At 50.5% G+C, this 27,940-nt stretch overlaps 2 protein-coding genes across 2 annotated transcripts; one reads left to right on the top strand and one right to left on the bottom strand.

The window, feature by feature from the left end:
* Positions 1–10: 10 nt before the first annotated feature.
* LOC149342600 (uncharacterized) lies at positions 11–16,712 on the bottom strand. The gene is made up of 2 exons (XM_089544967.1): positions 14,998–16,712; positions 11–690 (listed from the first exon to the last, which is right to left on the bottom strand). The coding sequence occupies exons 1-2, from the start codon at positions 16,186–16,188 to the stop codon at positions 664–666; spliced, it is 1,218 nt and encodes a 405-aa protein (XP_089401093.1). The 5' UTR covers positions 16,189–16,712; the 3' UTR covers positions 11–663.
* On the top strand, positions 7,571–26,716 carry LOC149342599 (uncharacterized). Its single transcript, XM_089544968.1, has 7 exons — positions 7,571–8,444; positions 10,376–10,521; positions 18,755–18,858; positions 19,844–19,905; positions 19,985–20,160; positions 23,680–23,858; positions 24,713–26,716. The coding sequence occupies exons 2-7, from the start codon at positions 10,438–10,440 to the stop codon at positions 24,882–24,884; spliced, it is 777 nt and encodes a 258-aa protein (XP_089401094.1). The 5' UTR covers positions 7,571–8,444; positions 10,376–10,437; the 3' UTR covers positions 24,885–26,716.
* The last annotated feature ends 1,224 nt before the right edge of the window (positions 26,717–27,940 follow it).

The following is a 27,940-nucleotide window of genomic DNA, read 5'->3' as shown; positions in this document are numbered from 1 at the left end:
CCACCACGCGTACCAAGAACTCGTGTTTATTCTCCACGTAAACACGCTAGCATCAGCGATATTTTGTAGCTGTTGGCAACGAATTTCGCAGAAACAGTAAAGCCGCCGCTCTCCGAAACTCTTCTGATTGTGACATTCTTGGCACGTTAAGGACAGGTCGTTAATGGACGCCCACCAAACGGGCAGATAAGAAGGCTCGGACTTGAGCTGAAAAATAAAAGTTATCTCTCTATCTCTCTCGTTAATGGACAGGACTAAGAGTTGTGAGGGTTACTGGACTTGTTCCGCTTTTTTTCAGACATTGCTTGGTAGGTTTTTATCCGCAGCTGTCGACGCTGTGGCTCAAAGCATAGCATAACAAAATTGCCAACAAAGCGCTGCCTAAAAATTTTGAAAAAATAATTATCCAAAATGTACCGTCGACATTACCGCTTCCAACTTTTGGGAAGGACTCATCGCATGCAAGGTAGCCCTTCTCGTTTCTAGGAAAAGTTGACGGACGCCAGAAAACGCTATAGCTCCGGCTCCAGACTCAAGAAGGGGACCGGGCCAGGGGACGTTTCAGCTCCAGGGGGCGAGACCAGTCCTGGGGACGTGCTGGCTCCAAGGACCCTCCAAATGCGTCGGCGAAGAAGAGGGCGAACAGCCAGGAGCGCAAGGAGGTCAGCTTCTCGGTAGGGTCTCCCCTGGCTAAAAAAGATCGAAAGGACAAGGAGATAGAGCATCTCAGAGGCATGATAGGGAAACTGCAGGAAACGATCGGGGTACTAAAAAGTACGATCGAGAAACTCAGTAAAGAGATAGAAGGTCAAAAGCGCAAGAATGAAAATCTCAAGAAAACCAAGGCTAGGTTGCCCACTCCCGCGTCTAAAATGCAAAATGCGGCACCGCAGCCGTCACCGGCGGTGTGTGAAGAGAATATGACGGTCGAGGTTGAATCTCTTTTCTTGTCAGTGCCATCGATGGAGTGCTAACGCATGTTAGCACTCCATGTTAGCGCGCTGTTTTACGGTGCGATATTGCAAGAACACCCGGCCTTGCTAACCATTACGCCACTAGTGTTTGATTGCAGGAAACCGGGGGTCCGGCAGAGCTATCTGGGTATCAGGCCTTTCACAGCGATAAGAGCACAAAATCGACAGTAACGACGTTAGTAAAACGAAAGGTTCCGGCAATACAACACGAGCTTGATTAGCGAGAGGTTCAGAATTCATAATCATAGAAATTCTCACAGGCAAGTGCACAGAGCCGAAACTGTTTGTGTTAAACGTGTATAGCTCACCAAAGCAGAGGAAGGTAAAATTCAGAGACTTAAAGGTGCACTGAAGAGGATTCTGAACTTGTCTTTTTGCCGCGAGAACTCGATCCACACGTTCCTAGCATTCTTAGAAACAGTGACTTATTGCCCTGTGTGGCCGATTTCCCCAATTAAAACGAATTAACGTCCGGCTCCCGCCTTTTTTTTTTTAATTCTGCCTCGTACGGTGGGCGGAGTTGACCAACGCGTGGAGCGCCTTTCACCCAGTCCCGTGGAGGCTTTGCTTTCGCTTTATTTTGTTTTTTAGGTTTCCATTATTAAATAGTTTCATTCGCAGATAATATAGCCGCAAAATAAGCCCGAAGAAATAAAAATACGCGCAGACTATTTGCTACTACGGACTATTACGTATTACTCCGCCGATGGCAGAGCGGCAAGCCGCCACGGGACTGGGTGAAAGGCGCTCCACGCGTTGGTCGACTCCGCCCACCGTACGAGGCAGAATTCAAAAAAAAGGCGGGAGCCGGACGTTAATTCGATTTAATTGGGGAAATCGGCCACACAGGGCAGTAAATCGCAGTTTCTAAGAAAGCTCGGAACGTGTAGATCGAGTTCCCGCGGCAAAAAGACAAGTTCAGATTCCTCTTCAGTGCACCTTTAATAATTTCAACAGCGCATGCTACACAAGGACACAAGACGAGGAAACACACACACGAGCGCTGCAGTGTTTCCTCGTCTTGTGTCCTTGTGTAGCATGCGCTGTTGAAATTATTTTGAATGACCAACTAGCCCGTGAGCTCACCCTGTTCAGAGACTTGCTGCGTAATGCACTAAAAATCAGTGGGCAAGAACCAATCGTTATAATTGTGGATTTTAATGCGCATCATCCAGCATGGGGATACCCTGAACACTGCGTAAAAGTAAGGCAGCTATGGCAGGATCTGCAAGATCTCGGGCTAACAATACACACTGACCTTTCCGATCCGACGAGGGTTAGAAACAGCGTCAGTCCGGACTCGTCCCCGGACCTCACAATCTCGAAAAACACCAATGGTTCAAAGTGGTACAACTCAGGCTTGAATTTCGGCAGCGATCACTTTGTACCGAAAGACCTCAAGAGGTGTAGAAGGTAGGCGCCCACTGTGATAAAGTGGGATCACTTCAGAGAGCCCATTCGCGACAGTGCAGAATGGAGGGAGCAACTAAAATCAGATGTGGAGAGGGTAACTGCGATATCGGAGGTACAAGACGCAGAAGTAGCCGATAGTCGACTCCTACACATGTGGGAGGCGAAACAGGGTCTGGAAAGGTGTCTTAACAAACAAAAAGAGAAACGCAATCTCCGCAGGAGATTAGCGAAACATAATATGGAAATAGAACACTAGGCATTCAAACTATGCGAACAGAATTGGGGCAATAGGTGCGATCCCATAAATGGTTAAATGAACCTGGTCTAAACACGGAACATGCTCAGACACCTAGTGGAGCCTGAAAAGACAAAAAGCCAGGTAATCCTTACACTAGCAAAGGTCCGACATGCATTCCAGGGAGATGATGAAGATTTCGTGGCACAACTGACGGCGACGTATATAGGTGACACCTCGCGGGACACACTCCCGCAGTATACCGGGAAACCAAACGAAATACTCAACAGCCCTATAACAGAGGCAGAGTTCAGGGCAGAGCTAAGGAAACTCCGCACAAACTCGGCCCTCGGTCAAGATGGGACAACAAACCGAATGCTTAGGAACCTGAATGACGGATCAGTCAACCGGTTAACAAAATATATGCAGGAATACTGGGAAAAAATGGAGCTGCCGCAACAGTTGAAAACCGTGGACGTATTATTAATACCCAAGCCGGGCAACCGGACGATAATCGGAGATCTCAGACCCATATCGCCAACATCCTGTGTGAGAAAGCTCATGGAGCACGTACTGCAAACTAGACTACTCATATTCCTCGAGCCCGAGGGACTCATGCGCCACACCATAATTGGATTCAGATCCAGCTTATGCGCGCACGACAAAACGCTGGAACTAAAGCACGACATAATAAACTCGCGGTCAAAGGACGCAAAGGTAATTCTAAGACTAGACTTTACGAGGGCATTTGATAATGTCAAACATTAGGCTACCATAGAGGGTCATATAAGCCTAAACATCGGAAATAAGACTTTCGGGTACGTCAGGGACTTCCTCTCTAACCGGACGGCTCGAATAAAATTTCAATATGCGGAATCCCCAGCCATTGAACTAGGAAGCAAGGGTATCCCGCAAGGGTCGGTGCTATCACCATTCTTTTCTAACGTAGCCCTGCTGGCGCTTCCGGCAAAATTGGAAAAAGTTGAGGGACTTAACTTCAGCTTATATGCTGTCGATATCACGATGTAGATCAATCGCGGCAGTGACTCGGAAATCGAAGCTATACTACAAAAGACAACTGACATAATCGTCAAACATGCTCCCCAAATAAGTCAGAAATTTTCGTATACAATCCAAAACGGCTCAGATGCAAGACGCAAGCAGATATTCGAGTATCATTAGAATGGAATGAGATCCAGAAGGTAGAGCAAATTAGAGTCCTCGGCCTGACGCCATTTGGTGCACACATCGAACATCAACAAAAGAATATCGAGCAAAGGACGCGGGCTGAAAGAAAGGAACCTGATGAGGCTAGTGCAGGCCTTTGTATTCAGTAGGATTGTATACGCGACGCCGTATTTTGACCTAATGATGGCTGAAAAAGCCAAGACAGATGCGCCGATGCGTTTATGCGTAAAGTGAGCTCTAGGACTACCTGGGTGTACGTCCACCGAGAGGCTCTTGTCGCTCGGTGTGCACAACATTTGGGCAGAAATGGAAGAAGCGGCGCGTGTAGCTGAGATATAGAGGCTCAGTGGTAAAAAAAAAACTGGCCGGGCGCTACTCTACAGGTTTGGGATTGGCCGACGCTACAACTTGCAGCACAAACTGGTGGCGTACACACACGCGGAGTGCGGACGAGACCGTAAGGCAGTCGCCGTGATAGTGGACGAGCAAGGGGAAGCGGTTACCGCCGCAACGATCAGAACCAGGGCAGCCGTAGAGGCGGAAGAAGTTGCAATAGCGCTAGCTTGCGTGAGCACGGAAGCAACTTCATAATCAGCGATAGCAAGAATGTGGTCCTAAATTTCGATAGCGGCATGATTTTGCCCTCTGCGGCGAGAATTTTATCACAACGGAGCATTGCGAGAAAAATCGCGTTAATCTGGACGCCAGACCATGCCTCCGCCCCTGGCAACGAGGCGGCACACTAGCTTGCCCGAGGTATTTACCCCCAGACTGGTTCTGGACCCCTCAACCAAGGGAGCGAAGAGTGCATGGTAAAATTCGGAGAGATTTCACAACACTACAGACTAGAGCGCAGGCTGGCGCCACCGCCGGACAAGTCGCTAGAACAGAAACAGGCGATAGCCTGGTGGCCTATACATACCCGAATCCAGTTCTCCTGAACGCAATGTTCCCCGAATTAAGATCGGCTCAATGCCAACACTGGGCGAGGGGGGTCCCTCGACCGCATTGTCTGGAAATGATCTTTTTCCGTGTGAAGGACACTGAATATCGATAGTGAAGTAGCCTGGGAAGCCCTGCTGCGGAACTCGGACCCCGAGACCCAGCGGAAACTCGTCCGACTGGCTGAGGAGGCTGCCAAAGAACACATCCCGGCCAGCATCAAAAGCCAAAAGCAGTGTCTTCCCCTGACATCTTCGCCGCCGCGGTGGCTCAGTGGCTATGGTGCTCGGCTGCTGTCCCGAAAGACGCGGGTTCGATCCCGGCCGCGGCGGTGGAATTTCTTTGGAGGAGAAATTCGAGGCCCGTGTACTGTGCGATGTCAGTGCACGTTAAAGAACCCCAGGTGGTCGAAATTTCCGGAGCCCTCCACTACGGCGTCTCTCATAGCCTTAGTCGCTTTGGGACGTTAAACCCCACAAACCAAACCAAACCAAACCCTGACATCTTCGGCCTGCGGCCTCGGGTTTTGGGGAGCGCACCTTCTCTGCTGGCCATTAAATATTTGTTCTCTCTCACTCTAAAAAAAAACTGCTGTGGTGGCTCAGTGGTTAGAGCCCTCAACTAATGAGCCGAGGTTCCCGGTTTCTTTGCCGCGTTTCCATGCAGGCAAAACAGGTGTCCACCATGATGTGAGACAGATACTGAGCCATTTTCTTTCCTCAAAAACCAATTTGGCAAACGCAAAAGTACCCGTCGCGCTTGCTCAGTGACTAAGGCACTCGGCTACCGATTTGGAGTTCCGGGGAATGAATCCGGCTGCGGCGGCCGCATTTTTATAGAAGCGAAAGGCAAAGCCGCCCTTGTGTTGTGCGATGTCAGTATGCGTTAAAGATCCCCAGGTGGTAGAAATTATCCCGGAGACCTCCACTACGGCACCTCTTTCTCTCTTTCTTCTTTATTCTTTCATTCCCACTTTCCTGCATTCTCTTACAAACAAATGAGGAGTTGGATGCCCCCATATTACGAGCCGAGGTCAGGATGGAACTGCTGAAGCTAAAACGAAGGTCAGCCCCGGGGCTCGACAGAGTAGAAAACAGAATGTTGAGAAATCTGGATGAAGAATCAATAAATAGCCTCACTAGGTATCTCAACCAAGTGTGGAAAGCAGGCGCTGTCCCCGAGGAGTGGAAGAAGGCCAAGATCACGCTTATACACAAGCAAGGCAAACCTCCGAGCTTGGAGAACCTCAGGCCCATCTCACTAACATCATGTGTAGGGAAACTGCTTGAGAAGGTCATCCTGACCAGACTGACCAAATACATGGAGGATAACGGCCTCTGGCCAGATGAAATGGTCGGATTTAGGCCTGGGCTCACCACCCAAGATACAATGCTAAGGCTCTATGGAGATATAGTAGATCAGCTGGACCTCGGCAACCTGAAGGCGATCTTAGGTATAGATCTTAAGAAAGCCTTTGACAATGTCAGCCATGACGCCATCCTTGATGGGCTAAATGAGATAGCTGTAGGAAAAAACACCTATAACTACATCCGATCGTTCCTAAGGGACAGGACTGCTATCATTACCTTTCAGGGCATCACATCCGATGAGTTGCCCATGGGATGCAGAGGAACCCCACAAGGGGCTGTCCTCTCCCCATTTCTCTTTAATCTGGTAATGAGGGACCTTCCCCGCAAGCTTAGAGAGATAGCAGGCTTAAACATCAGCCTCTACGCAGATGATGTAAATGTCTGGCTAAACAAAGGAGGCGAATCAGAAATGAAAGAAAAGCTACAGAAGGCAGCGGATATCATTAACGAGCATGCGAAATGCGTGGGTCTCAGCTGCTCTCCGCAAAAGTCTGAGCTATTTGTAGCAATGAGCAAGCGCAGTCAAAGGATACCGGCAATCGAGGTTACACTTGAAAATAGAACGATACCAATTGTCGATGAAATAAGAATCCTAGGCATGTATATTAACAGAAAAGGGAAAAACAAAAGTACGCTAGACAAGCTCAAAGCGCAAGCTGAACTTGTCGTCAGAGCCTTCAGAAAGGTATCTAGAAGGGGGGAAGGACTCTCAGAGTCCAGCAAACTAAGACTCACGCAGGCCTTCATCGTTAGCAGGATATGCTACGCAACCCCATTCCTGAAAATAAACAAAACCGAAGAAAAGGCATTAGACACAATCATCAGAAAATGTGTCAAACGAGCGCTAGGGCTGCCCATTTCCACGTCCAATGATATACTGGAGAAAATGGGCCTGCATAACAATTGGAGAGAACTGACTGAAGCGGTTAGAACATCGCAAATCGAAAGGCTAACATCCACACCCGCAGGAAGGAAATACCTAGAGCTAGCGAAATGGGCAACCGTAGATAGCACAGTGAACACCAGAACAGATCTGGGAAGAGAAATAAGAGAGCATCTTATTATCGCTCCCATACCTAGAAACATGCATCCCATCCACGACAAAGGCAGAAGGAAAAGCAGGGTCGCACAGCTGACTGCTAAGCTAGGCAAGATGCCACAGGGAACCGTGGCCTACACTGATGCCGCGGTAGGCACGCTAGGAGACACCGTCTCCGTAGCCGTCGGGGACTCAGGCAGAACGTTACGCGTTGTAAGACACCTTGACTTAAAACCCCTTGTGGCGGAGGAGGTTGCAATAGCGATCGCTCTAACTCAGCCAGGTACCAAATACGTAGTAAGCGACTGCAAAGCCGCAATTAGAAATTACAGCAAGGGACGCATCCACGAAATGGCGGCTAAATATCTAAAAGACTTTATCCCAGCCCACAATATTCTAATTATCTGGACCCCAGCCCACTCGGGTCTGGTTGGAAACGAGGCCGCCCACAGGCTCGCCCGCTCCTCTTTACCTCGGGGAGCCGTGGACACCTCATACGAATTCAGCACTAAAGAGGAAACCAATACCTTTAATAGCATCACAGACATTCAGAAAAAGAACAAAAGGATCTATCCTCCTCCGGATAGATCGCTTAGCTCGGCTGAGGCCTATGACTGGAGAAGACTCCAAGCTAGAAACTTCGCATCCCCGCTCTGGAGGAGCTGGACAGGAGGTGACACGAGGGAGGATGCGGAGGTGTGCGATTTCTGCGGGCATACCGCTACACTCGAACACATACTATGGAGATGCCCCAGTGCCCCAGGATATGGCAGAATCAATAATGCAGAGGAATGGGAGACCATACTCAGAAGTGCCGACCTTAGCATACAACGATACGCTACCCGCCTGGCAGCAGAAGCTGCGCGACTATACCGTTGCTAGTCTTCCAGCTGCGACGCTGCCCCTCCCCGGACGCCTGCGTGCGGACCCGGAGGGGCACGGGTCTTCTTCTGGCGGAAATAAAGTTTCTTCACTCACTCACTCTTACGGCGCGGTTCAGGTGTTCACCAAGAATTGTTGAGCCGTTTGCTTTCCTGAAAAGTCAATTTTCTCTTTAAAAAATGTGAATTAAAGCATCATCCTTTGGTTTTGATGCAAACTGTCTTGTTCCACTTTTCAGCCATGGCTTTTTTTTTCTTTCTCTCAGCCGCGCATCATCATCATCATCGCTTCACCAGCAGCTCGAGCCACACGTTCATCCCCGTGTTCCTCGTGCGTTCCTCTCGTGCTCAGCAGCCGGTCCTTTGTGCGTCCCCGCAGCTGAGCAAGACGACCTCCGGCAGGTAAGGGAACCTTTTTGTACTAAGCCTCATTCTTCTCTTGGCAAAGTCCTCTGATGTCGAGTCCCACCGGGGCAGGCAGACAACGGAATGCTCGGCATCAGGCTTTAGCTCTCACGCAGTCCTAAGCGAAACGAATGTCATCGGTTCACCAGCGATGCGACCAGGCTTCTCTAGCACGAAGGTATCTTTCGTTTCCGGAATAATGCAGGGTGTCAGATAAAACAGAGAGAGCGCGAATGACTGCGCAGCATTGCCGCCTTTTTTGAAAGCACAAATAGGCTGCGACGAAGCCACGCGCACGTCAACACGCTTACGTTAGGCCTAGAGAGATCACCTTAGCTCATGTCGTCCAATCCCCGCCGCGGCGGTCGAATTTTCGATGGAGGCGACATGTTAGAGGCCCGAGTGCTGTGCGATGTCTGTGCACGTTGAAAAACCCCCGGTGGGTGAAATTTTCCGCAGCCCTCCATTACAGCGTCCGTCATAGTTTGAGTCGCTTTGGGGCGTTGAGACCCATTTTCCGTAAACTTTTCCGCACAGTGCATAGAACTGTAAGCGCGTTTCAGTGGAAGTAGTTCCAGACCGAATGGACTAGAAAACAATGCTTCTGATTTTGGTTGTTTTTAACAACAGTGAGAGAGTTGTACGTTTCTCACCGGCATTATTATATTCCTCGCAGCTCTCGATAAAGTAACAAGACAACAATCCCACAGTCACTCAATGCTTTTTCTCACTGTAGTTCCTCATTTTTAATGTAGTCGTTGTCTAACTTACACTATTCGCAAAGTCTGAAGGCCCTATGGTTCGATTTTGAGCCGTGTCGCAGAGAGGATATGGCACCCTTGAAACACGAGAAATCTGAACGGCGAGAAGGCTGGTCTTACTCACCACGTCATACCGGTACACCAACCACCTTCAGGTGCTTAAGAGCAGTTATGGCACATTTTGAGAGTCATCAATATGCGAATCAACACTTCCCTAGCGGAACATCTTCATTGTTCTCATGTCTGTGCTGTCTCATTCAGTCGCCCCTCGGACATTTTACAGGCGCCTGCATCCGCAGTCACCTGTCTCCTACTCACGTCGCCATCACATGCACGCTGATTGCAAGCAGGTGAAAATCCTAACATCTTTTTTTTTAATTTTATTAAAGTAATCACACCGTCTGTATCCTCCACGACACTCTTAGCATGGAGCAAGAATAGCTACTTTCTACATTGTCTACCTTTTCTTGGAAGCTTTCTCTTATTTCTGCAGTAGCTTTCCTATTGAATTCAAATTGGTTATACGGCACATTTTTTTCTGTCACCACTATCATTGAAAGAACGCCCTGTAGGTAGACGGGACTGAGCGCCCGGTTACAGGCACTCAGCCCCGTCTACCTTGCGCCTGTCAACTGAGATGCACTATCTCTGAATATCTTTTCTTCCTCTTAACGCTAGAGCACAGACTACTAGTTCACTATTTCTACCGTAGTTTTTTTCTTCAAAGTTACTGCTAACATAGCTTGCTAGTGAACTGTTGTATCCCTTACCGTTGGGGAACTGCCCGGCCCGAATGCGCCGGAGCCGCCGGAGCACCACCACGTCAAGCACCCGCCACGTACTTCGACCAACCCCTTTATTCACAGTTTATGATGAATCTATATACAGATGTATGAGTCAGCTAACCAGATAGGGCGCGTGCCTAGCGCCACCTAGTTTTTATAAACAGAACTACAGAAAACAATACCACAGAACTGTCTACATTTCAATGAAGGCGAAATTCTAGAGGCCCGTGTATTGTTTGATGTCAGTGCATGTTAGAGGACTCCAGGCGTTCAATATTTCAGGAGCCCTTCACTGCGGCGTCCCTCATAGCCTGAGTTGCTTTGGTACGTTAAACCCCAATAAAACCAAAAAAATAAAACCAAAAATGTTCATTTTTTACAGATTAACGGTAAAACAAAGCTGCTGTCTTCAGTGGGAGTTCGGCCGCAACCTCCACACGGTTCATGCGAAGGCTGCAGCCACGCCCGCTGACCATGCCTCGAGAGGATACCCCGAACCGGTGGGCGTGCTCAGGGGCCCCGACTGAGGTGTGCATCCCCGTGTCAATCTCCTTTTCAGCGCTGAGCATGTCTTCTGGATCACGAGAATGTTCCGTAGCGAGAGCTCCATTGGCCATATTCTCACCGTTTCGCTGTGCCCGGTGGCCACACCACGAGCTTAGCCGTAGCCTAGAAACCACCGCAGCTGGCAGAGCCACTCGCAGCGCCATCCGGCGTTGCATGGTATGTGTAGACGGGGTGGTGGTGGCGGTGAAAAACTTTAATCAAGAGAGCTTGAGGGTTAAAAAAAAATAAATAACCCTGCTGCATGGTCGGTATCCTTAGTCCGGGACACCGCATGACGAGGCCCCGTCTCGCGCCCGCTTGACCAGAGCCCTTTGGGACTCCAGTGTGGAGCAGTTGAGGAGGGCAGTCTCCCATGCCTCTCGGGTGGGGGTGGGGGAGGGGGGAAGGTGAGGATTCTGAGTACATGCCCACACCATGTGAAAGATATCGCAGATCTCTCCACAGTGCGGGCAGCGCCCATCTGTGTTCGGATCGAAGTGTTTTGCTATTGCAGGACAGAGAACGGTTCCTGTCTGCAGGCGCCGCAGAGTTCGCTCCTCCGCCTTACTCAGCCCCTTGGCAGGTGCCGGGTAGAGACGGTGGCTGTCGCAATAATAAATTAGGATTTCGCGGAACCGCAGAAGCGGTTTATGAGCTTCTGAGCCATGAGAGCTAGGATGAGGAGCCCGGTGTGTGAGCGCTCGGGCGGCCGCATCAGCGGCCTCATTGCCTCGTAGACCCTGGTGGCCAGGAGCCCAGATCACTTTTGTGCGAGTTGGATCGGCGAGAGCGCGTCTTAGAATTTGCGAGGCCAGAGGTGATATTTCGCCTGCAAGATAATGTTCACAGGCCCGGCGAGAGTCTGTAATAACCGTTTTCGATTTTGGATCGGCGGCAGCGAGAGCTATTGCGACTTCCTCCGCTCGTGTTGAATTTGGGGCCCGAAAAGATAGCCCATCGACATTCATTCCCCGGTGGACTACGGCAGCCGTGAAGAATCCTGCGGGCGACGGCCCTGTGATGTCCACGTAATAGACGCCCTCTTTATACCCATATTGCCTCTCAAGCGTGCGAACCCGCGCTTGTCGTCTGCCTTCATGTGAAGCCATGTCCATGTTACGCGGGAGCGGAGCGACCAAGAGCATGTGGCGCCACAGCACCGGGATGTTCTCCGTCCCCTCTGGTATGCATGTGTGTTGGATGTGTAAGCGGTTTAGCAGGCGGCGCCCAGGCACCGTCTGCGATAGCCGCGTATATTGGTTCACGAGGTGGGCCTCCCGCAACTCCTGATAGGAGTTTACCACTCCCAACGCCTTCAGTTTGGCGTTGGAGGTAGCCACCGGGAGGTCCAGTGCTCGCTTTGTTGCCTTCCTGATGATGGCGTCAATGCGCTCGTCTTGTTGTTTGGTGGTGCGTAGGTACGGCACGGCGTAGAGGATCCGGCTGGTCACGAAGGCATAGGCGAGCCGTAGCGCGTCCCTGCCCCGCAGACCACCCCGCTTGTTGGAAACACGGCGGATCATGCGCCCTACCTGTTCACCTATGCTCTTGAGTTTCGCTATAGTAGAGTCCGGCCTAAGTTTGTTATTGATGAACAGACCCAGGATCCGGAGCTCCGCCACTTCTCTGATGGGACCGCCTGACAGAGATATGTGTAGAGACGTGTTGTCCTTGTGGTTTGTCCTGACGTGTAGAAGCTCTGATTTGGCGGGAGCACATTGGAGACCACAGTCGGCAGCATATGCTTCGACTATGGTGGCGGCCTGCTGAAGGCGGTCCTCTATATCCCCAAGGCTCCCCTCGGTGGTCCAGATTGTAATGTCGTCTGCGTAGAGTGCGTGTTTTATGCCATCTACCTGAGCCAGTCGGCCGGGCAGGTGCATCATGGCGATGTTGAAAAGGAGCGGTGATAACACCGCCCCCTGTGGTGTACCTCGTGTACCCATAGAGTACGGGCCGTACTCCTCGTCCTCGATCCGGAGGAGTGCCTGACGCGCAGAGAGGAAGTCTCTGACATAGGCGAAGACCTTCGCCCCGCAGTTAGTGGTGTTCAAGTTAGAGAGTATGGTGGCATGTTTAACATTGTCAAACGCCCCCTTAAGATCGAGGGCGAGAATGGCCTTGTCGTTTTGTTGCATGGCTGTGGGTCGTATTATGTCCCTGTGTAGTTGGAGTAGGACATCCTGTGCAGACATGTGCGGGCGGAACCCGAACATAGTGTCTGCAAAGAGGCCCTTACCCTCCATGTATGGAGAGAGGCGATCCCGAACCATCGTCTCCATGAGCTTTCCCACACACGAGGTTAATGAGATGGGTCTCAAGTTGTCCGTAGTCACGGCTTTACCTGCTTTGGGGATGAACGTTACAAGGGATGTTTTCCATTCGAGTGGGAGCGGACACCCATCCCAGATCTGATTTATGTATTGTAGCAAATGGAGATATGCACAGTCGGAGAGGTTCGCCAACAGTTTCACTGTTATGCAATCCCGACCCGGTGCCCCACCTCGGCGCATTTTAGCCAGGGCCGCCTTAAGGTCATGCAACTCAAAAGGGGCGTCTAAATCCTGATTTGGCTTGCCGGAGTACGTGTACTCGGGCCCAACCGGGTCGTTTGTGCGGCAGAGATACCTGTCGCACAAAGTGTCCGCAAGTTGCGCCGTCGTACCTTGGTACCCGTGCAGAGCCCGCCGGAGCTGTTTTTGCGTCTCCCCTTTCGTTTGAGAAGGGTCGATGAGGCTGCGCAAGAGACGCCAAGTCCCCTTCGAGCTCATCTGACGCGCTGCCGAGTTGCAGCGTTCTATCCAATTGGTGTCTGTGAGCTGGGCGGCATATGCCGCAGCCTGCTCCGTAAGTTGTGCAATACGAGCTCTAAGCTTGCGATTCGTCTTGTGTTTCTTCCATCGTTTTGTTAAGCTCCGGCGCGCCTCCCACAGATGCAGGAGGTGATTGTCCACTGCGGGGATCTCGTCGGTGGTGTGAAGTGTTTGCGTGTGTTGTTTCTGTATGTTGGTGACCTGTGTTGCCCACTCCGCATAGCCGTCAGAGAATAGTACCAGAGGGACGTCCTGAATTCGAAATTGGTGCCAATTGGTTATTTTCGCCTGGCCCCATTTTTTACGGGCTGCCTTCGCCAAAAGCGTGATGCGGAGAAGGCAGTGGTCGCTGCCCAGGGTATCCCCCAGGTTCTCCCATGTGGCGTTTGTAGTGTTCCTAACCAGAGATAAGTCAGGACACGTGTCACGGGTGACCGAGTTGCCCACACGTGTGGGGCAAGACGGATCCGTGAGCAACGTAAGACGAAGGGTGGAGATGAGCTCCGCCAGCTTGCGTCCCCTGGATTTCTCGAAGTGATAGCCCCAATGTAGACTGGGTGCGTTGAAATCCCCAATGATCACCAGGGGTTCATTGTCAGCCGACTTGAGAGCACGATAGAAAATTTCGCTGAAAGTAACACGCGGCTTATGCGGGGGGCAATACACATTAAGCACATGTATTGACGGGTCGCGACGCCTGAGAGGCAGAACCCTCACCATGGTGTATTCTTGCTCAGTCTCCAGATCAAGATCGACCTGAATCGCGGTGTATGCTTTATGCACCAGGATGCAGGTCGAGGGGCCCCCCTGAAACGAGCTATACCCAGAGAATTTAGCATCATTGCCGGGCTCTTGCAAAGCAAGAAGCGCCGGCATGTCACCAAGGGACTGCAGGTAGAGCTGGAGATTTTTTGCAGGCTCTGAAACCCCTGCAGTTCCATTGAATGATTTCGAATTGGTCTAATTTTTTAGCTTTCTGAGAAGGTTTGCCAGCCATATTGATGTTTTTATTTTACAGTGCTGGGTAGCCACTCGGTTCGGAGGCCGGCGCAGCCCCAGGTAGGGGTTGCATCAACGCCGCGGCTATCGGCCCGGAACCGCTTTCTTCCGCTGCCTGTCGAGGAGCTATTTTACGTTTTAGCTGCGGGGAGTCGCAGGAGAGATAATTTTTTATTTGGGAGCTGACCCAGGGCTGCACCGCCTTAAGGACAGAGTCAGTCACCTGGGCCGCAATGTCGGGAAGCATTGTAGCAAATGCGGAACTGAACATGTCCTGAAAGGACTCGCGGACCGCAATCATAATTTGGTTCGGGAGCGCTGCCACCCGCTCCTCCAACTGCTCGGCTTTACGCTCCAGGGCCTCGAAGCGGCCGGCGTCCGCGGGGGCCGAATCGACCACCGTGTCCGCGGTTTGCCGCGAGACGCTAGTTAGGCAAGATGATACTGAGGATCCGTCATCACTATCCTCGGGCTCAGCGTTCTGCATGGGCTCGGACTGCCCGGCCTGCTTAGCTTCTAATTCTTGAATTTTACAGGCGAGAATTTGATTTTGGCGCCTGAGCTCCTCTACCTGCCGCTGTAGGGCGGATTCGGTGGGGGAGGGAGGGGGGGTGGGCCCAGAAACTAACCCACTCCAACTGCTCACCTGATTTTGGCGCGGTACCAGAGGTGGGAAATCCTCGGCTTTCAGGACCGGTGGCCTCGTCGGGTTCCCGGACTTCACAAATTTTGGCGGCCCGGACTGGGCCTTCTTGGGTTCGGGCTTGGGCCCCGGGGCCTGCTTGGGTCCGGCCGTGGGCGTCTGGGCCTTTTTGGGTCCCGGCGTCTGCTTCTGCTTTGGGGTGTGTGGGCGTCCCGGCTTGACGACCTTGCGGTACTTGCCCGCGCAGCCAGGCGCTCCGGTGGGATGGCTGCCTCCGCAGATGAGGCAGCACGGGGAGCATTGATGTTCAGCTGGGCCACCGTCAGGAGCAGCAGCAACCTGAGCCCCGCAGCGTTCACAGCGTCCAGGCTGCGGCCGCGGGCAGGCGTCGGCCCGATGCCCCACCGTGCCACAGCGAGGGCAGGCAGGGATCGTTTTCTTATAGAAGCGGACGGGGAGACGCTCGCAACTATAAAGCACGGTACGCGGCACCCTTGTCCCCACAAAGGTGACCACAGCAACCTGCGTTTTGCCCAGTTTGCGCACGGATAGTACGTTGGGGTCCTCACTGAGTTTTTTCTTGACAGTCTCAGATGTCTCGTCCGGGGAGACGGTGATGACGCCCTTGCAGAATTCGCCGGAGAGCTTAGGGTGGCCCCGGAATAGCAGCGTGCGGCCTCCGACCGGCAGCATGACGTCCCGGAGCAGCTTCTCCGCAGCTTCCACTGATTTCAGTGTGCACACGAGCACATTTTGCTCCCACACGGGCCACACTGCAAGCCCCACACTTGCGGCGTCCCCGAGGATGCTGCGAACGGCAGCGCCGGCTTGTCCGGGACCTAAGGTGGCCTTCAGGTCGATGGTTTCTCGTGGCTTAAGCACCACAATGATTTCGTCTTTCCCGATGCGGGGCGTGTGTTGCGGCCGCCACCGGGGCTGTTTTGCTTGTTGCACAGCTGCATGTTGAGCGTTCTCGCCCTGCACATGTGCAGAGCGTCCCGCCACCCGTTGCTGGCCGGCGTCCGTGTTGGCGTCCCTGGAGGCCTTAGTCTTCCTGCGTCCGCGCCATACGCGGACCATGTCTTGGAGGTATTCCTCCTCGCTGGGAAGAGGCTCTTCATGTTGAACGGTTTCCATGTTAACGGTCCCTATGGAGGTGGGATCGTATCCGGTGACTTGGCCTTGGACCGCCATTGCCGAGGAATCCCAGAGGAAACCCCGAACGCTGCCGGCGCAGGCCTTGCCACCGTCAGGCTTAGCGCCGCAGAGATGGGGCGAGGTCTTCAAAGCACTGAAAATGGAACAAAATTCAGCGCACCTTGGCAAATGTGGTGTCCACGAATGCCGCTTAGGTTGCCGGAGACGATGGTGCCAAGCTTTCTACGGGAAAGAGTTGAGGACCGCAAATAACAGCGATCATTGGTAGAGCCGACGTGGCGTGCGACCGCTCGCGCTGCCTGCCACCGGCGTTCCTCCTGTAGACGGGGCGGCTCGGTGGGATTCGTCGGCAGATATGGAAAATAAGTCCGAGGGACTGAAGGAAGCCGTCGGCGTTTACTGTGTTGCTTTTGGTTCGCGTTGAGAATTTTTTTCACTCCGATGATTTTAAGGAAAGAAGGCGCGCATAACTGGCTCCCTATGTCAATGGACGTTTGAATCGCGTTTATGGTTATGTGGTGCGATGAGAGAGATGAGAGAGATCTGCATGGGTTAGCGCTGACAATGTTGAGGCAGACACGCCGCACTGCTGCAATAGGCCGCAGCGTTCACTGGGTGAGCAAACTCTCGCGATCAACCATTAACTGCCACCTGCCAGGGTGGCAGGGTGGGTTCGCAGCGGTAAGCAGCGTGCCTATATAACTTCGTCTCACAAGATGTTTGCAGCACTACGGAAGGTAGAGCTCTCTCGTCCAATCAGGGCTGCAGAAACGCAGAAAATAGTCCCTCGAATATTTGAGGAGTGTATGACTATTAATCAAAACAATAAGCATTGCAACTAAAAACATGATTTGGACAGGTATATTTAAATGGTAGGGAGTGTTTCAATCACTGGTGAAATTACCAGACAAAGCCCGTACGGACACAGCTCTGCGGAGGCCTGCTGCGAGGTAGTGATGCGTCGCCACTTTCCAACATGGCGTCGGTCGAGTCTGTTGTCTCCTGTGTGCTCTACACCGACAGTGCGCTGTTTCCCCAAGCAGGTGAAGCAGGTGGCTTTAAATGTTCTTGAAGCGCTTCGCGTCGAGTGCGGGGCAGTTGGAGTACAAATGCGCTCATCAAGAGGACGGCAAAACTCACGCAGGTGAGCGAGCGAACGCTTTACAAGTGGACAACGGAGACGTTGAACGCGGGCCGAGTGTTGTTGAACGCGGGCCGTTTAACGTGCGTTGCCTCTCGCGCAGCACAGGGGCTTGTTTTGCATTGCGCCACCATCGACACTCGGCTGCCTCGGCACGCTGGAGTAAATAAATTTATATGCACATGACACGATTACTGAAATTTACTGCGACGCGACAACAGAGGAACTGATGAGAACAGGTTGCGACAAAAAAAAAAAAGTGGGGCTAGTCCCTTTGGAACGGGCGTCCGCCTGTCCAAAAACAAACCAAGAAAAGAATAAAAAGACATCAAGCGCCCCCTGCTATAGGTAGAAAGAAGCCACCTGGACATCAGGTGGATCGAACCACAGGCGCGTAGGAACACACTAATGTAGTGCGCGCCATCCTGATTGGACGAGAGAGCTGTACCTTTCGTAGTGCTGCAAACAGCTTGTGAGACGGTTATAGTCGTCTTCCGGCGTTTCGCCTCTTGCGCTTGAGGTCACTGCGGTTGCGACGCAGCAAAGGATTGCCACTTTTTTTTTCATATTTCGCCGGCTATCTACAACGCGCAAGAAAGATCCAAAGAAAACGTCAAAACAAACTGATTAATACAACATTATTTGGAACGATATACAGCTGGCGACTGGAATTTTCGGCCAAAATGCCTTAGCCATAATGTAATTTTTTTTCGTTTGTTTTACTCCGTCCACAAATTCAAGATACCACCCTTACAGTGGTCGACAACGTGGTTGAGTTTCTGCTCACCTATGACCCTCCTGTCAGGCTTATGATGATGCTATTGCAATTTTAATACTGTGCCTTTTCAGATGTATCGTATTTTCAAAGCTCTGTTGCTTCTGTTAACCTTTGTTCTGTATTTAGTTGTGGCTCTTTTGTGCATTGCTTCTAATGAGAGCAGAAAAAGTAAGGGCACGAACGTGAGTTTGGGATGTCCTAGCTTGAATCAAGGAAAGGAAATGAACATGGCATTGGCGTGTAAGGTGGCAAACACATTATCGATGATCCCTTAGGGTGGCGGAGAAATTCCAAGCAAAACGAGAGGAGCAGGAGGCGGCAGGTAGGCGGATGAGATAAAGAAGTTTGCAAGGATAAAGTGGACACAGCTGGAACATTACAGGGTGGGCGTAGCAGTGAACTGGATGATTATGAATAAGTTTGGGAGTGAGAATGCAAGTTGCTTAGCTGCCCTCGCTAAAATTAGATAAATTTTGTATGACTTGAAATCATAATGGTCGAGGTTAGGTTTTGGCGCAGTCTTGAGTTAAACAGAAGTGTATTACAGGATGCAGAATTATGTCTAGCATATTTTTAGACATGGCCGGTAATTTAAAGCAAAGGGAAGCCTCTCCGTTTTATTACCTGTGCCTCGTCTACAGGTCGGACTGCCTTTACTGATAGACTGTCTGCTTTGTCGACAGCTGCTGGACTTCCATTTCTACCACCATGGCACAGCGAAAGAGACATTCCGCATCGCCTACTGCCTGCTCAAGTCCTTCGACAAGATTGAAGAGCGTGAGCAAAAGTGAGTATATGAGACATGCTTCCTTAGGATGTGTTTGCACCAGCAATAGCTAGTTGTGCTTGTGGAGATTTTTTTTTCTCCTTACCGCTACTCACTTTCTTTCTTTTTTGCTGGCGCAGACCAACTCTCGGTGATTTTACCGCGAAGGGTACCGAAAATCTATTGGAATAATGTGGCAGTTGAATTGAAAGGATTATTTAGGAATGCATTATGTTCAAAGGAGCGAAGCGTTGGTTCATATGTACTGGAAATTCAGAGTTCGAATTAACGACGCATTCCTTGGCATCATTTCTCCGTGGTGTAAACGAAACATTGCGCACCCATTGCCTACAAATGTCTCGTGATGTGTATTCACGGTAGTAACAGCCGCATACCGACCGCACCACGTTTTAGCAGTGTCCAGCACCGTCGTGTTGTTATTCGTCGTCCCCATGCGCCCAATAACGTCCACAGCAGGACAACTGTCTGCCCCATTGGCCTCAAATTAACCACAACCCGCGCCAGCTGCGGCCATTATCTCAGCCCGCCCCTCAGCTGGGTGATGCTGACCGAGACGCGCTAGTCTGCACTATCGTGTAGCAGCGGCGTGTGGGCACAGGTGCAACGCCAAAGGCGCCTGTGTGTTGAATGACGTCAGCGTGCGATAAACAATCCCAGGTGGTCTAAATTAATCCGAAGACTTCCATTCCGGCGTCATTCACAACCCATGTGTGGCTTCGAAACATTAAACCCCAGAATTAAATTTACAATTCTTAGCACCCCACTTTCTTTTGGCTGCATGGACCCATCGGTAGTTTCTGGTTGTCAGTCGGGAACTATCCTGGTCATGTTTTCCATGACTCGCACTCACGTGAAGCTCTTGTCAGCGTAGTGTATGGCCTTTCTTGATGCATTGAAACGAAGCTTGTATTCCAAGTGTAAGAGCTGCTGGGTTCTCCTCCGACGTTAGCTCAAAAATACCTTGCACATTCCTCTACTTCTGCAGCCTGGACGCAGCCAAAGACAAGTTTGCTCCAGGCCGGGCTGCTGTCATCGTTTTGCTTCCAGGTGAGTTTTCATTTGCTGTGACTAACGCTTTCCTGCTCAGCTCCATAGGCTAACAGAGAAGCATACCTGTTCGCCGCAGTTAATCCTCACAGCCGCAAAAGGCCCGACTCACGGAACACTGGCGGGCAGCTGAGTGACGCGCTGCTTACTTCGGTCGAGTCCGCGGCTCCGCGCAGCCACCGCCAGCTCCGAGACGTGCACGCCACGCTACTATGTCCCTGCTCACGGCCCAGCAGTGCCGACGCCACGATGCAGGTATGTGAAACGCGTTTGCGGTCTCCCATGTGTGCTTCATGTCGGCAGACTCTCTGGTTCCATTCGATCGTTACCGCCACCTATTTACCGCTTGACATTCCTACTAATACACTTAAATAGGAAAGGTAGACAGACCTCAAGGCTGCCTGCCATAGGCAAACTCACATGACCTTGACGCCGCAAAGGCCGCCCCTCACCGCCAGAACAACGCACATTCTTCCCAACCCAGCCTAGCATAGAAAAAAAGGTTTAAGAAGCGCCTCTCTCGCCCCTTCCAGTCAAACCTGAACAAGGTGCCGCGCCGGCCCCGAAACGCCGGTTCCTTTCTCACAAGACTTCTCACGGAGTGCCACGTTCTTTTCTAAATCAAGGGCATGGCATAGCATGTCATATTTCGGCTACTAAAACCAAAGAAACTAAAATTTGTGACGCATACAACAGTTAACTAAAATGTGCACCTATGGTAATCCCTTTCATGGCCATAAGGAAACTAACCGGGTGGCTCTGAATTCTTTGTTCAGTTACTGCTATAGGGTCATGCGACAGAAAAACTAATATTAAAACATGAAAACCTAAATATTTAACTGAGAAAATGAATCCACACAAATATCTCGGTAGCTCTTTTATTCATAAAGCTGTCGTCACAATAGAGATCGAATATGCATTAAGTTAGAAGAAACCTATGCTTTGTTTTGGTTCATGGGGTTTAATGTCCCAAAGCGACTCAAGCTATGAAGGATGCTGTATTGAAGGGCTCCGGAAATTTCGATCAGCTAGGGTTCTTTAACGTGTACTGACATCGCACAGTAGACGGGCCTCTAGAATTTCGCCTCCATCGAAATTCGACCGCCGCAAAAGGGATCGATTCGGGTCAGCAGCCGAGCGCCATAACCACGCTGCCACCGCAGCAGCGAAACCTACAATTTCTATAAAAAAATGTTAAGAAGTTTCCTTCATTCTGCAAAGGTCACAGCAAAGCAAAGCAAACGTCACACTTCTTGCAGTGGATTGAAGTCCTCTAAAGTCAACCGGGAAGATTTCTAATATGCGCCCGATGAAGAGATGGGAGGAATATTTTTGGTGTTTTCCGGAACTAGCTTGACAGGTTTATTTCTTAAAACCTCACAAAATTGTGGACTGGGCCAGAAAGTGCGCATTTTACAGCGAAAGCTGTTATAGCTTTGGTTTAGCCATATAGTTCTGCAATCTGCCGGGGAGTCTACAGCGTCAGCCGTAGTAACAGAGTTACTGCGGAGAAGCACCCTACATGGACCACCTAGGTCACGTGACCCTCGTGGCGTCATCACAACCTGCCCACCAGATTGTGAGCAAACTGACCACCACGGCAGGTGGCTGTTAATGGCTGGTCGCTCGCCTTTCTCGCACAAGCTCCATCCGTGGCAGCACCTGCCATCGCAGGGCAGTGGCGCATCGCTTAACCGCTGCACCACTGCTCCAGGAACGGTATGAGGACTCCTAGGTATCCCGGAATGTAAAGTCAAATGGCCAATTCCGCGTATATGGGCATTCACCCGTTAACATGACCACGTCATACCCTTATCGCAGACTTCGAGTCCCCTCTATTTTTTAATTTAATTTAATTGCATAAATTAAAGTAAGTGTCCTTCACCTGCCAACAGTGGCAGGTAGCAAAGTGGAGAGAGGGAACTGTCCTTCAACGATTGGGAAGAGGCTGGAGAGGGCAGGTGCGAAAGGGTTGAGAAAGGGTAATGAACGCAGGAGGATGGAAGGGTGGGATTGGTCAAAATGTCTGAATCGAAACTATAACAGCTTTCGCTGATTAATGCGCTAAGCCTGTGAGTTTAGCGCCGCAAATGTTTTCGTTAGCATTTGAAAATTCTTTTGATGCACCTACAGATTTGTGTAGGCTGGGTCATAAGTTGTTACGGTAGATAATACTTAGAGATTAAAATACCGAAATCACTGTCTTAGGTTTCAAACCTGCTGTAGGGCAGCACTGAAATATTCTTCGAAAAAAAAGCGATTCTCACACAATTTCCCGTGGTAACCTGCAAAGACAGGTGTGTAGCTAGCCTAAAATTGCCAGTGAACAGTGAACAAGATTAGCAAAGGCAGTGCTCCCTACTTGATCGCAATGCGCAATGAAGTACTGTAGACTGAGGGAGCGATCAAAGCGAGACGAAACTTAATGCGCATGTCTATCAACAAAGGTTAAAGGATAACCTCTCGAAATTTTTTCTTTAATTCATCCGCGCTGGCTTTTCACATTTCATGCAATTTCGCGATCGACAGCTATGAAAATTGAAGTAGGAAAGGGGCTCGTAAGTACAGAGAGAAAGATGACCAGTGTCGTAATTGTAGAAAATACAAAGGAAATTGTTAAGTTTCTTTAGATAGTATAACTTAGAAAAAATACTAGGAAAGAATTCGACATAACAACGGTCTATGACCTTCAGCAGCTTTGATGGCGAGGTGAATCGGTATCATTACCTCAGTATCATTACAATATACATGAGCTTAAGAAGCAAAGCATCCTGGATGAGCGCTGTGGTACGCGCTTCAGCTCAGTTATTCTGTGCCTAGTGTGTGCTCTAGTTTCTCGTAATTACCCATTACCTTATCTTGCATGAAGCAGCGCTTTTCTGTAGTGCGCGATCCCGCTGGTTATCCTTTTTAGCTGCCTGCATAGGCTACCCAATCCTAATCAACACCGTATACGTCATAACCCTGTGGCATATGTCATGCATAACTCAACCAATGTATGTCATACTGAGTCCCTCTTTCCCTTTCCTTTTCTGCTCAATAGCTAACGATGAATGATGAACTCGGTTCTGGCAGTCTTAAAGTCATAGGTAGCATAAGAGGGTTCTCGCCCAGCTTCCTCCCCCAGCGTTCCATCACGTTTCACGTGGCACTCGCGGTAATAAAGGACGTACTACGTCCGCCTCCATGAACTAACGGTTCGCTGTTTAACACACTCAATGTTCAGTTAAATTTCACATTAATACCTTCAAAAGCAGAACACTGGACAGCCGTCGCCATAGCTCACTTGCTAGAGCACCAGATGCGAAATTCGGAGGTTATGGTTTCAGATCCCACCACTGGCATGTGCTTGTTTTTTTCTTCTGCTCTCTAAGAAATTATCTCTAAATAATAACCCTATTAATCTCCCATTGATAGCACCAAACTTATAGAAACATCTCCTATGCTCCTTGGTTTCGGTGACTGTTAGCTTACGTCATGTATGTCCTAAAGAGCTCCTCTTTTCCCATCCCTCATCTGCTCAGTACCAAGAGAGTTAATCAGTGCCACCAGCATGCCATAACGAGTCTAATTTAATTACGTTTTAAGTTGTTTTTGTTCGCTTCTTTTGATTAGCTGAAGCACAGGTGTAACGACACTATGGTGCCGCTTCAGCAAAGAAAATAAAGAAATAAAATCACAGTGATGGCGTAGCAGTGTAGTACTGTCGTGGTCAGAAGTCCTGGCTCTAGTATTTTTACATCTTGAAACTGACTTCGCTGTGAATGCATGCAGATAGTCGGGGACATCAGCGCAGCCGTGCGGCCTACACTGAATGATCTCGAACGAGACCACGGAGCCAGCGCCAACGCCCAGCTGCACGCCGTCATCGACGAGGTACCGGCACTTTACGACCACGCTCATTCGCACCGGCAGCAAGTCAGCAGACAGCTCAGTGCTGATCCGCGTTGCCGGTGAGTGAAGCAGGGCACGTGTGATTGTAAAGAGGAGAAGCAAATTAGGAACGTGTTATAATTCTGTGAATGTCATGATAGTGACATTTCTGACGCGACAACATCGAATGTGCCCATATCTATGTATGTGTATTGACGTGCACTCGCATTCACATATATGTTCAATGACAGTCCAGTAAATCAATGGCAGCAGCACAAAGCGACTCTCACGCCGGCGTTGTCGGCTGGGTCTTGGTAGAATTCTACGAAGAGCACAGGGCCCAGAACTGAAGCTTCCTGCACTACTCTTAACAGTTCTCAGAAAGTGACTCTTGCGCCCATCTGAGCAAAATTGGGTTACTCTTGCGCCCATCTGAGTAAAATTGGTTGCATTTCAAAATCTGACGTGACCTTGAAGAATTTTAGCAAAGCGTTATGACGAGCTGTCTATATAGACCGTATGTGGCACATCCATGAGGGAAAGGTGCCTCCCGAAACGTGGTGTTGAAATTCGAGCAGATTGTTTCGCTAAAACGTGAAGGAGCTGCGTGTGCATAGACCTGATGCAGTAGTGATCGGCAAACTGCGCTTGTAATAATGGACACAAAGTCTCTGCAGTGAGCTTACCACAGTCCTCGATTGTAAAATTCTGCTACAACGAGGAATCCAATTCTGAAAATAAGTTTTGCTGCGAGCTCAAACATTCTGTGCGTAGTTGGCACACTGTAGGGGCTCGCCATCCTACAAATACTATAAATACCCCAAACATTAACACCGCACAAAGTGATCAGTAATGCTCCTGATGCACATGTCATGCAACGCATTCATCTTAGGCATACTCGTGTCCACAAGTATACACTGTCCGTCTTACGCAGGTGTGACCTCGTCCGGGCTGACTGCCGTCTCCGCCTTGAGGACCGCTGCCGAAGGGGCGATCGCGAGCAGCGGCGTAATGCTTGGCATGGAGACGACCCCTCGGCCTGCGGGGTCCTCGGCGTGTGGCGCACGCTCCACAAGCTGGAGAGTGAGGTGGTGCAGCTTGGGTAGGGGGCCCCTCTCGGGTGCAAGCTGCTGTGTTTCGATACGAAACCACGGCAGCCAGCCAAGCCCCGAGAAGGGGGCCCGCGTGCACCCATCACTCATACCGGAGCTCGTCGGAAAGCGACAGTTCAAACCGACGGGCTGCCGGGAAATTTCATTATCATCCATCTCCGTCTGGACTGAGTTCGTTTTGAAACACTGTCGGCCCTGTGTCTGTCGACACCCGAGCACATCCCCAGTCAAATGACCACAGGGCCTGATTTTGAATAATATTGGCAATTACTTTCCTCAGCAAACTATATGAATTACTGCGAAGAAATCGCATTAAAAATTTATTTATCCGGAAAAGCGCAGGCATGTATTCTGCATATTGTCATCGTTCAAGATCGTCTGCATGGAGCCACGGACGTTGCCAAGGAATGCACTGCTATTTGGCACAGCCTTTTGCAATTGGGAAGAACGAAACCGCCGTCAACAGTGTCTACGTATTATATGCCACTGTTGCGTTATACCAGTTGAGCTTGTGTGGTTTCGAACTTTCCACATTTTTGAGCACTCTGTGCCGCGCCATGTCGCGGGCGAACTCACTGGAAGAAGCTTAAGCCTGGTTCTCGTATCAGTTTTAATCCTGCTCTCAACGACTGATGCCCACTGGGTACAGTGCCTGCTTCGAAGCCGTTTTTACCGACCACAGACCGCATTGGTGACTGCTGAGCACGAGTTCGCCTGTTTCCAACCATGATGTACGAGTGTGACAGCGACAGCCGCAATAGCACGACTTGGCTATGAATTTTGACATGGTGGACACTGCGTGTTCGCGACTGGGAAGCAGCCTGGCGCATTCTTCCACAGTTCTTTGGCCATTTTCACGGCGTATCGACACCGAAGCTACATGTTTGCAGCGTACTGTGTCCTGGACATGCCTCCACAGCTTGCATCCCATCTCGCGGCCGTCGTGGGACTGCACTCTGACTGCAGACGGAACAAAAGTCGGCTTTAAAGTCGGATCGCGTTGGCAATCCGTGGGAAGCCGTAAAATTTGCGGCCGATCTACAACAGCAACGCACAGTGGCTGCGGAGTGGCAGTAATTGCTAATAAACGGCCTCATGTGTGGGGCACAGTATGCCCCTCGCCCATCATTTTATGGTCATTTTATTGAAAGTTGCTAACGGTGCCTTTTGAGGGATAGTTCTCGTTTTTATTGTTCCGAGCATTGGTTATCGTGATAGGCTTAGGAAGAAAATTCGCGCAGAACTATCCGCATAGCGGAACTATTCCATGTTAACCAGGTGATATTTGCTAATCCATGTGGCGCTGCTGCATTTGTCAAGTGGATAGCTTGTCCAGTTGCGAACAAAGGGTAACGTGGACAAAAGCGGCTGTAAGCCGCTTTACTACAATACTCTACGGAACCACAGCACGCGCTTAGGTTCTTCGCTACATTCACAGCAAGTTCAAGACGACTGCGCTGCGCGTTCAGTTTCCTTATAAAATTTAGCATGTTTTATCCTGGAGAGATTGTCCTGGAGATCTAAACCAATTTTTATCGCACCCACCGTGCACCGCGCCTACAATTCTTAATGGGTGCTCGTTCGCGCCTATTAGCATACTACTGGTTTCGTCAAGGTCCATCCGTACCATACACCAATTTCAATATAGACAATATTGAGTGCGGTCTGCCGGCAACTGCAGACAAACTGCTACAGCTCACCTTACCTCCTCCATCGGTACCAAACAACTTTCACCCTCACTGTGCTCAAGTTGTGGGGCGACCAAGGCCACCCTCATGCACCGCCTGTGGAAATGCGCCCAATCCATGGATATTGAGAAATACTTTCATTCCCCAAATAGAGATTTTAGAAGCTGGAAAAGAGCGGATTGATAGCGGGGGGGGGGGGGGGGGGGGGGGGGGGGGCTGTCAAGTTTCAAAATAGTAGCGGGGTTTCAGTAAATGACCTTGTAGCCTTGGTTAAGTGTTAGCTCTCATCCACTTACATTTGTTTTGACGACCAGTTCGTGCAAAAAGGTGGAATTTGCATAGGCTCTTGCATAGCACCGATTATTAGTGAAATCTTTTTAGGTCAATTTGACAAGCGCGTTGCAGCGTGCATGGAAGAGGAAAAACGTGTTCTGAAGTGTTTTAGGTGCGGGGATGACTTTATTGTTTTTGTGAATGTTGATAACGAGAGCGACAAACCACAAGTTGTAAAATGTGTTTTAGAGATTTTTTGGGGATTGTTCTGGCAAGCTGAGATTCACGCATGAAGTTAACGATGAACGGGTGCCTCCAGTTCCTCGAGTTATGTTCGTTCTTTGGCAGACTGGACGCATCTATTGGTCGTACCAGCCACGCACAAAAAAAAAAAATTTAGCGTCTAATTCGGCCCATTCAAAATTGGTCAAACGCGGCATTGCAAAAAGTTGCCTGCGTGGTGCTCTCCAGAAGTCATGCCAGCATAAAATGGATCAGCTTGCAAACCAAACGCAAGTCCACCGGTTGCAGAAGGCCAGTTTCCCTAAAAAAACAGTGACGGCTGTGGCGGACTGCCTCTTGAAAGAAGTCAGGGCAGTTGGCCGCCCTGGCGTGGCAGCCAGGGCAAGCTGCAAACGGCTCAGGCGTACGGCCATACCTTACGTGCACCGGCTGAGGAAAGTTGGAGGGAAGTGTGGTGTGGACGTCTTGTTCACTGCCCTCGAAAAGCTGATGCGCATCTGCAAAGCCGTCAACGAGAGGAAGAAACCGGTCTGCACTATAAACCGCGAGTGCAAGTTCGTTCCTTGCAGTGCTGGCGTCGTCGTATACCGCATACCCCTCCCCTGTGGTAGGTCCTACGTGGGACGCTGCCTAAATGACCGGCTACGAGAGCACCGCACGCTGGTAGATTCATTGGCGGGGGGCGGCCATTTGGCCACGCATTGTAAGCGGTGCGGGTGCGTGCCGGCGTTTGATGCCACGTGTGCGCTTGGTAGGGGAGGCACAAGGTTAGGCCGTGATATTTGTGAGGCTTATCACATTAACAGGGAAGGTGATAAATGTGTCAGCACGACACCACTTGCCCTG

Source organism: Amblyomma mixtum, chromosome 5 (genome assembly GCF_055824585.1).
Source record: "Amblyomma mixtum isolate Tamu chromosome 5, ASM5582458v1, whole genome shotgun sequence".
Taxonomy (NCBI): Eukaryota; Metazoa; Arthropoda; class Arachnida; order Ixodida; family Ixodidae; genus Amblyomma; species Amblyomma mixtum.
The sequence above is the reverse complement of the archived record's forward strand: the minus strand, read 5'-3'. Positions and strand labels throughout refer to the sequence as shown.

Excerpts from the sequence above, each read along its gene's own strand:
- LOC149342599 (XM_089544968.1), top strand. The coding sequence starts at position 10,438 with ATGCGAAGGCTGCAGCCACGCCCGCTGACCATGCCTCGAGAGGATACC. Across the intron at positions 10,522-18,754 it reads GCTCAGGGGCCCCGACTGAG|CTGCTGGACTTCCATTTCTA; the intron begins GTGTGCATCCCC and ends CTTTGTCGACAG. Across the intron at positions 18,859-19,843 it reads ATTGAAGAGCGTGAGCAAAA|CCTGGACGCAGCCAAAGACA; the intron begins GTGAGTATATGA and ends CTACTTCTGCAG.
- LOC149342600 (XM_089544967.1), bottom strand. The coding sequence starts at position 16,188 with ATGGCGGTCCAAGGCCAAGTCACCGGATACGATCCCACCTCCATAGGG. Across the intron at positions 691-14,997 it reads TGGTACCGCGCCAAAATCAG|CCAGGGGAGACCCTACCGAG; the intron begins GTGAGCAGTTGG and ends GATCTTTTTTAG.